Raw genomic sequence first — 10,499 nt, 5'->3', positions numbered from 1 at the left:
TAACAGATGTGCTAGAATCTAAATCACCCACAGAAATAAGGAAATATTAATTTTAATCCTAATGGTAACAGGCAAATAAAATTTTTAAATCATGTTAAGGACTTTTATATGCCTGAAAACAATATCCTTAAAAAGAAAGTTTCAGTTACTTGGTTAAAATCTAAATCAGTCACTGTATCATTTAATCCCAAACTCTCCAGATGGAAAAGTTCCATTTAATTTAACAGGAGTGTTTTTGTGATATCAAATGGTCAAGCCTGACTGGCACAGTTTGTAACTCCTTTGAGATGAAATATAAAGTAGTCTGTGCAGCATAAATAATTATCTTCATTATATTCAGTTAGATAATTTAGGACTATAACAACTTTTAAAAAACTATTGGATAAATTTGTGGTTCATTTTAAATATACTATTCACATATACAGTATTCTCAGCATTATACACCTCCATTGACTAGAATGTGTTTGAAAGGATTTAGATTAACTGGAAGAAAAAGAAAGTGTTACACTTAATTACCAAAACCAAAAGTTAACTAAGGTAAGAGTTAAAGTGGTTATATAACAATGACCTAAAAACTCATCTTTCTGCACAATTAGAGGTTAGAGAGTTTTCTTTTGGGTGAACTACATTGATTAGGGGATGTGAAAAAGTTTCACTCAAGGATTTTTATTATAAACAGACCACCAAACATAAATCCCCAAATTATTTCACTACTTATGGCACTTTACCTAGTCTGCCAGGAGAGGGAGGTAAAGCAAAAGAGAACTGCAACTTAAAGCTGGAAGAAAGGGGCAGGATGTTTGGTTTTCCATTTAACACGATTACTCCTCTGAGTGCATTTGCCCTCTGTCCACCTTGGCCTTACAAGGTTGGATTACATTAAACTCCAGGAGCACAAGCCAAGTGGCTCAGAGGTAGAGTAACTGTACTGTCTTTATCCTTTAGACAGAGTTGCTTAATCCTAAATCTAGCCAGGACTCGGGACAACACTGGGGAAAACAACCACTACTTGCCAACAGGTTAATGGACTAGGATTTCAAGTTTATGGTTTCTTATTCAAAGTGATAATGCCACACAAATAAAAGCAACAGTATTAGACTAGGAGTCACGGGACCTGAATTCAGTTTCTACTCTGGGCAAGAGAAAATGACTATTAAGTAGCTACTATGTGCTAAAGGCATTTTATAATCATTTCCATGTTTTCTCCCATGATAACTCTAACATAGCTACTGTTGGTCCCATTGTAGAGCAGGAAAGGGAAGTAGAAAGGCAAAGTACTTGCCTCGGGACTTCTAGGTAAGTAAATAGCACTCAACCCTGTCGGGGCTGAGATGGCCTCATGTCTGAGAGGATTAGTGCCATTAAGTTCCCCATAGCATTCACCTAGGTAGTAATTCAAGTGCAGGAATTTCAGTGTTTTCCAAATATACCCACTTATCCTCTCTGATAGCATCAAGATTGTTCAAAACAAACAAAACCACTTAAGCCTGATTGGGGCCTGGACTATGCAAAGGAGTAACTCCCATTTATAGCTGTTATTTGCCAATAAATTCTAAAATTATAGTGACATGCTTCTGATTCCCAGTTTGCTGGTTAAAACAAAAGAAGGACTTACAGACCTGCAGTGAGATTTTGCTGTTCTTGCAGGGTCACAATTTTGGCAATCTGCGCTCGGAGAGCAGCAAGTTCATTTTCAAGAGCACTGATCTTCTGCAGCGCTTCCTCATTCGCCAGGGGCGTCTTCAGTGGAGGTTCTTCTGGAGACAGGTTTGGTAAGGAAAGCTGCCTGCTTGGGGGTTTCTCAAAGAAAGGAAGGTCATCCTGAAGGGGCTGCCTTGACCTGACCTCTGTCCTGCAAGGAGGAGAAAAGGGTGGCTGTCACAGGCTTTGTAAGAAAATAAAGTAATTGCCAATTAATCACAAAATATCCATATAGGAGATTTATGTAAGGTCAGCCTGAAAAGTGGTTCTCAGGTGTTTCTTGTTGCCATTCATTCTTCTGAATCTCTAGATAAGCCGTTCTCAACCTGTGGGTCGAGACGCCTTTGGTGGTTGAATGACCCTTTCACAGGGGTCGCCTAAGACCATCCTGCATATCAGATATTTACATTACGATTCATAACAGTAGCAACATTACAGTTATGAAGTAGCAACGAAAATAATTTTATGGTTGGGTCACAACATGAGGAACTGTATTTAAAGGGCCAGAAGGTTGAGAACCACTGCGCTAGATAATATGCACAAGCATCACATATTCCAACAATGCTTTCGCTAATTCATGTTTGGTTTTATTTAAACTAGGAAACATTTTAATACTCTTAAAAATGATAAATTAATTACTAGTTGTATTTGACAACAAAATCAAATCAGTAATACATTAGCCCTTCCCCAGGATCTTGGCTTCTGCAATTCAATGTCAGTATTTCTGTGTATGATAGAATACACCAAGTTACTAGACATATTGTAACAATATGGGCAAAATGCAGCAAAAGAAACTGAAAAGAAAAAAAAGTCAATATAATTGAACCTATTCAGTAACTACATGGTAACTAAGTAATCACTTGGGTATAAAAAATTTAATGTGCACTGCTCTGCAGCTCCAAATGGAAGTCTTTTAGGGCTGAGAATAAAATTCAGATTTCTTTTGAACTGTCAATTTCTTCCCATTTTATACAATTAGGTCTTCCTGGCCTCTAAGCCTTTTGCATTTTTTAAAATCCTCGCCCAAGTTTATGCATATTGATTTTAGAGAGGGGAAAATAAAATAAAGCTTTATTAATTTTATTTAGAATATGAGTGAATAGGGAAATATGTTTGGCTTGCAACGCTTCAATTACCACTTTCTTATACCTACAAGGGGAGGAATGGGTGATGAAACTTCTAAAAAGTACATGAGATTAAACAAAGGTAAAAACATCCATAAGGAATAGTATCAATGCTCTGATTAAATATATGTTCTTTGAAAGATTATATAAATAAGTTAGCGGTTACATGCATTTGCTCTCATCAACCTACAATAAAGAAATAAGATTAAATTTTGAAAAAAAAATCACTGTGGCTCTTTGTTGATGCAATAGGCTAATTTAATTCTGATTTCTACCTATTTTTCATAGGGTAGGTCAAGAAATTCTGTTGAACAGCTCTATACAACAGATTAAATTATAAGTAGATAGAAATTAATCCATCTATTGAAGTTTTGGGAAATATTTACAGAGTAATAATCAGTATGTCAAATATTTATTTAATATGCTTCCTCAACTATATTCTTAATAACTTTTTGTTTTTAATAAACAACACAATAATTTCTTAAAAACAACTTCTTGAAAAAAACTAAGGAAACTGCAGATAGTGGTAGTAACGGAACTCTAGTCTTGGGTACAATACAGAAATATCAAATGTAGAATTAAAATATTCTTGTTCAAAACAGTGTCGAGAAAGATGGAAGACTAGTGGTAACTGAGACTGAATTCAGAGGAAGGAACCAGTCAGAAGCAGTGTTTTCAGGACAGAGGATGGACACGCCACCATGGGCACCAGAGGTGAGGGCTCCTGGAGGATGACAGCTGGATGGAAGTGGAACAGAGAGGAGAGAAACACAGAACCTGTGCAGAAAGACTCGTCTCTGCCCCCTGTCTTAGTCACATACCTAAGATAACATATTCACCTGTGAGGGTGATGGTTTGTTTTAAACAGAAAATAAAATTTTGGATACTAGAATCTTTCGTGCTACTAAACAAAAGTTTTAATATTGTTTACTCAAGAACTAGTGGTTACTTTAGTAGAGAACATTTCCCCACCTAAAATTCTAGACATCAGAGGGGCCAAAAGTATTAAATGCTTAGAAGTGTATATTTTTAACTGTTAACATTCAAGTAAGGTAATCTTCAAATCCCATGAATATTTACTCTAAAATACTAAAAACTGGGACAAGGTAACAAGACAGTATGAATTAAGATCAATTATAAGGCATGTTTGACCATCTTATTCTCTTCAAACTATCTTCTACCCAAAATTAATTGCAAGAGAAAATTACTGAGTATTGAACAACAACTGCAATGTTAAAAAAACATCAATCCCCAGAGGGAAAATAGGGGAGGGTGGGGGTAAGGGGAAGAGATCAACTAAAGGACTTGTATGCATGCATATAAGCCAAACCAATGGACATGGACAACAGGGGGATGAGAGCATGAGTGGGGGGATGAGGACACATTTGTAATACCTTAACCAATAAAGAAATTAAAGATTAAAAAAAAAAAGAATCTTCTACATCTCCCCTCTTACAGGTGAATTTTATCCTTTTGCTTTTCAATCTACTGGGAATTAAGGACAAAGCACTCATCAATCTGGAATATCAATATGCCCAAGTAAGAAAAAGCCGTTAGCAAATGATTTGAGCAACAGTGTCAGATCACCTATACTTTATATCTATGCTATTTTTCTAACTTTGATTGTGTAGATTCTGCATTTGTCTATGTGAGCTACTGTTGATGGATATAGTTCAAACAAAGCAATTATAGAAAATGTATAAGTTTAAATGTGGATTTTTAGAAGTCAAAAATTAAAGTAATCCTGAAACGATCATATCTTCAAAAGACACAAGAGATCGACATCTACTGGAGCCCAAAAACAAATAAGAATTGTTCTGTAATATTCTTCCTTGTATATGAAAAACTTTAAATTTTATGAAAAATTTACAGACTCCTTGCTTTAAAAATACAGCCTTCCCACAGACATCTAATCTGTAAAGAGTAAACAAATAAATCATTCTCAGGACTAATCTGTTTTGTCATCCTTCAGAATAGGGGGCTATTAAGAACTAGAATACAGAGGCCACAATTAATCTAAACTAAGAGAAATGCTGTTCAGATTTTTGTGTGTACAATTCAGAGGATTTTAAAGAAACAAAAACAAATATAAAAGCGGTATCAAGTACTGATGCCCCCAAATCAGAAGACAAACAGCCAAAATAAGATTGTTTTTAAAAACCATTTTCTTGCCCTAGCTAGTGTTGTTAAGTGGCTAGAGTTTTGGCTCACACACCAAAGGGTCATGGGTTCAATTCCCGGTCAGGGTGCATGCAGGAGGCAACTAATCGATGTCTCTCTCCTCCCTACTCCCCACCCTTCCACTCTTTCTAAAAAATCAATGGGAAAAATATCCTCTGGTGAGGATTAACACAATTTCTTCACACCAACTTCGTATTGCCCCCCCCCCCCCCCCCCCCCCCCATATTATTTGCTTTTGGCTCCAACATGCCTTATGGCAGAAGAGTACTGGCTCCTATCCAGAGTAACATTACACACAACTTATCTACCTCTCTTATCTTTTCAATGTTAGTATCAAGGACAGCCTCTTTTGGAGTACAACTTACATAAATATAAAATGCTTTTTAAGCTCCACAGACCATTTTTTAAAAAATCTAAATTAAATGGAATGCACCTCTGGGGTTCTTTCCCCTTAACTCAAAGTTAATGAAAACTCAAAAACTGAGGTTGTTTTAAATTAGTCCAGTGTCCTAGGAAAGGTGATATTCTGCACACCCCCTCCTGGGGAATCGAGCCCGCAACCCAGGCATGTACCCTTGACCAGAATGGAACCCAGGACCCTTTAGTCCACAGGCTGACGCTCTATCCACTGAGTCAAATCGGCTAGGGCCTAACAATTTTTTTTAAATGAGCAAGTAGTTGAGTAAAGACAACTGGACTGGGGAAATTATTTTCACTGAGGGGGTAATCCCTGAAAGGATTTATAGTGGGGAGTTGGCAAGGCCACAGACCCAGAGCACTACTGGGATTCGTGGCATTAGCTGTTGTAGGTTCTGCTCAACACAAGTCTCTTGTATTTTATAAGTCATATCTTACTAAAAATGATATTTAATAGAAATGTTTCTCCCTTGAATCTAGTATTTTACTGATGTACATTATCAGTTAATGTCTAGTGTCAAGTAATTAAGATTAACATGGGAACGAATAACACCTGCTGTTTGTTGTGAGTGGAAAACTCCTGCTCCAACCCATGAGGGGGCGGGGAGGGGTCAGTCTCCCGGTCTACACTCACTCGCACCTACTGAACTGTGGCCTGGCTGCTTGCTGAGTCATTTCCTTTGGAGTCTAGTTACTCATAGTCATGCTTTATGAGATTGGGGCTCTCCAACACTCCTTAAAAAATAGCATATTCCATTTTACACTTAATATTCAAATTTGAAAAATTAAAAGCTGGATGTCTTTAATCAAAGCCCTCGGTCTCACTTTAGTTACTACTCTTATATTACCAATTTTTGTAAATATATTCATCTTGGCAATTAGATTACAAACATTCTGGTGTAAGAAAAGGGTTTACCTGTAATGACTTCAATCCTGTGAACCTATAAACTTTTAATAAATATTCAGTTTGATATGTATGAGGCACTCAGATTCAAGAATTAGATAAAATTAGGAATTAAGGTATTAACATAGAATGACCAAACCAGAGTTCAACCTGAAATATTTCAATATTCCTTAAGTAATGATCTTCTACTCCAAAAGTTACTCCAATACATGACAATAGCTATGATGTCTACTAGAAGCTAAAGAGTTTATATGATAGTGCAAGTATTATGCTGTGTATTTATCAAAAGACTACACATTCCCCTTAGGGTTTTATTACGGAAGAGAACAAATCAATTATCTTAGACAAGATAATCAGTTATAGATTCTTTCAAAGAATCTCTGTGCTTCTTATAAAAATGAGATTTCTAATTCTGAGGCCATTCTATGAATTTAAAAGGAAATCAAAATGTGCATAGAAAAGGAAAAAAAAAAAAGAGGCCTTACTGTGTGCATGCCACTTTGCTAAGGGTTTTCTCATGTTATCTTTAACAATTCTTCATAGAAGGTAGAGATTAATACAATTTAGAAATTTTTAAAAAACTGAACTTCAGTGCATTTGAAAACAATCATTTGTACAATTAATCAATTATGAAAGACTCTTACGTGTGCTATTTCCCCAGAGACACAATACTATGACATTAATCAGTGACAAAGACTCAAATTGCCTGGTAAGAGTACTAGTATTCAACTGATAAAATGGAAGCAGCGATAAAAAAAACTCCCAACAAACAAAAGCACAGGTCCGGACAGCTTCACAGGGGGAGTTTTACCAAACATCAAAGAAGAACTAACACCTATACTCTTTAAACTATTCCAAAAAATCCAAGAGAAAGGAACACTTCCAAGCTCTTTTTATGAGGCCAGTGTTACCCTAATTCCAAAATCTGATAAAGACACTACAAAAAAAGAATTCCAGGCCAATATCCCTGATAAACATAGATGCTAATATCCTCAACAAAATATTAGCAAATCGGAACCAGCAATATATTAAAAAGATCATACAACATGGCCAGGTGGGATTTATCCCAGGGACGAAATGCTGGTACAATATTTGCAAATCAATAAACGTGATACATCACATAAACAAACTGAAGGACAAAAATCACATGATCATATCAATAGATGCAGAAAAAGCATTCAACAAGATCCAACACCCATTCTTTTTTTTTTTTTTATATATTTTATTGATTTTTTACAGAGAGGAAGGGAGAGAGATAGAGAGTTAGAAACATCGATGAGAGAGAAACATCGATCAGCTGCCTCCTGCACATCTCCCACTGGGGATGGGCCCGCAACCCAGGTACATGCCCTTGACCGGAATCGAACCTGGGACCTTTCAGTCCGCAGGCCGACGCTCTATCCACCGAGCCAAACCGGTTTCGGCCAACACCCATTCTTGATAAAAACTCTCAGCAAAGTGGGAATAGAGAGAGCATACCTCAACATGATAAAGGCCATATATGACAAACCTACAGTGAACATCATACTCAATGGGCAAAAACTAAAACCATTTTGCCTAAGAATAGGAACAAGCGAGGGATGTCCCCTTTCACTCTTATTCAACACTAGAGGCCTGGTGCACAAAATTCGTGCACTTCGCGGGGGGGGCCTCCCCTCAGCCCAGCCTGCGCCTTCTCACAGTCAGGCAGCTGGACATCCTAAGCGCTGCTGCGGAGGCAGGAGAGGCTCCCACCCCGCTGCTGCGCTCGCCAGACATGAGCCCAGCTTCTGGCTGAGTGCTGCTCCCCCTGTGGGAGCACACTGACCACCAGAGGGCAGCTCCTATGTTGAGCATCTGCCCCCTGGAGGTCAGTGCACATCATAGCGACCGGTCATTCCGCCATTCGGTCGATTTGCGTATTAGCCTTTTATTGTATAGGCTAGTACTGGAAGTCCTGGCCATAGCGATCAGACAAGAAATAAAAGGCATCCAAATTGGAAAGGAGGAAGTAAAACTCTCATTATTCACAGATGGCATGATATTGTACACAGAAAACCCTAAAGACTCCACCAAAAAACTACTAAATTTAATAAATGAATTTGGCAATGTAGTAGGATACAAAGTCAACACCCAAAAATCTATGGCTTTTTTATACACCAACTAAAGACCCAGTGCACGACATTTGTGTACTGGAGGGGGTGTCCCCCTCAGCCCAGCCTGCGCCCTTTAGCAGTCCGGGAGCCTTTGGGGGATATTTAACTGACAGCTTAGGCCGGGAAATGGGCCTAAGCTGTCAATCAGACATCCTTAGTCAGCCAAGTTTGTAGCTGAGCGGCGCTCCCCCTGTGGGAGAGCACTGACCACCAGGGGACAGTTCCTGCAATGAGCATCTGCCCCATGGTGGTCAGAGTGTGTCATAGCGACCGGTCATTCTGCCGTTTGGTCGATTTGCGTATTACCCTTTTATTATATAGTATAAGGAATTATCAGAAAGAGAAACTAAACAAACAATCCCATTTACCATTGCACTTTAACCAAAAAAGTAATATACTTAGGAATAAACTTAACCAAGGTGGCAAAAGACCTGTACTTGGAAAACTACAGGATGTTGAAAAAAAGAGAAGATATAAACAAGTGGAAGAATATACCATGTTCATGGATTGGTAGAATCAACATCATTAAAATGTCCATACTATCCAAGGCAATCTACAGACTCAATGAAATCCCTATTAAAATACCACCTGCATATTTCACAGATCTAGAACAAATACTCGAAACATTTACATGGGATGAAAAAAGATTCCAAATAGCTGCAGCAATCTTGAGAAAGAAAAACAAAGTTGGAGGAATCACAATACCAGATTTCAAGTTATACTACAAAGCCACCATAACCGACCCCAGAAATCAATATAAGCCATTATGTTCAATTAATATTTGAGAAAGGAGGCAAGAGCATACAATGGAGTCAAGACAGTCTCTTCAATAAATGGTGTTAGGAAAATTGGACAGATACATGTCAAAAAATGAAACTAGACCACCAACTTGCACCATACACAAGAATAAAGTCAAAGTGGATGAAAGACTTAAATGTAAGTTGTGAAGCCATAAAAATCCTAGAAGAAACCAAAGTCAGCAAAATCTCAGACATCTCTCACAGCAATATGTTTACAGATACATCTCCTACAACAATGGAGAACTAAGGAGAAAATAAACAAATGGGACTACATCAAAATAAAAAGCTTCTGCACAGCAAAAGAAACTATCAACAAAACAAAAAGGGAGCCCACTGCATGGGAGAACATATTTGGCAATGGTACATTTAATAAAGGGTTAATATCCAAAATATATAAGGAACTCATACAACTTAACAAAAGGAAGACAAACAATCTAATTTTAAAAATGAGCAATGGACCTAAATAAACACTTTTCCAAAGAGGACATACAGATGGCCAAGAGACATATGAAAAAATGCTCAAAGTCACCGATCAACAGAGAGATGCAAATTCAAACAACGAGTTATCACCTCACACCTGTAAGAACGGCTACTATCAACAAATCAACAAATGACAAGTGCTGGCGAGGATGTGGAGAAAAGGGAACCCTCGTGCACTGCTGGTGGGAATGCAGATGGTGCAGCCATTATGGAAAACAGTATGGAGTTTCCTCAAAAAATTAAATATGGAACTGCCATTTGACTCAGTGATCCCACTTTTAGGAATATATCCTAAGAAACCTGAAATACCAATCAGAAAGAATGTATGCACCCCTATGTTCATAGCAATGTACAATAGCTAAGATCTGGAAACAGCCTAAGTGCCCATCAGTAGATGAGTGGATAAAAAAACTGTGGTACATTGATACCATAGAATACTATGTAGCAGTAAAAAAGAAGAATCTCTTACCCTTTGAGACAGCATGGAGGAACCTGGAGAATATCATGCTAAGTGAAATAAGTCAGTCAGAGAAAGACAAATATCACATGATCACACTCATATGTGGAATCTAAGTAACAAAATAAACTGATGAACGGAGTGGATCCAGAGACATGGAAGCATGGAACAGAGTGTGGAATCTCAAAGGGAAGACAGGGGAGGGGAGGTAGGTGGGAAGTATTCAACCAAAGACCTTGTATGCATATATGCATAACCCATGGACACAGGCAATAGGGTGCTGAAGGCCCGGGGCGGGGG

At 37.9% G+C, this 10,499-nt stretch overlaps 1 protein-coding gene across 1 annotated transcript in view; it reads right to left on the bottom strand.

Annotated features, from left to right (window-relative positions):
- The window catches only part of MTFR1 (mitochondrial fission regulator 1), a 60,234-nt gene that overhangs the window by 3,554 nt on the left and 46,181 nt on the right, over positions 1–10,499 (bottom strand). Inside the window, exons 5-6 of the mRNA XM_014541010.1 lie at positions 1,620–1,852; positions 5–18 (exon numbers count right to left, since the gene is read on the bottom strand). Coding sequence (XP_014396496.1) covers positions 5–18; positions 1,620–1,852 — 247 coding nt within the window. The remainder of the gene's footprint in view (positions 1–4; positions 19–1,619; positions 1,853–10,499) is intronic.

This window comes from Myotis brandtii, unplaced genomic scaffold, assembly GCF_000412655.1.
Source record: "Myotis brandtii unplaced genomic scaffold, ASM41265v1 scaffold254, whole genome shotgun sequence".
NCBI classification, from domain to species: Eukaryota; Metazoa; Chordata; class Mammalia; order Chiroptera; family Vespertilionidae; genus Myotis; species Myotis brandtii.
This window is presented reverse-complemented; position numbering and strand designations above follow the sequence as displayed.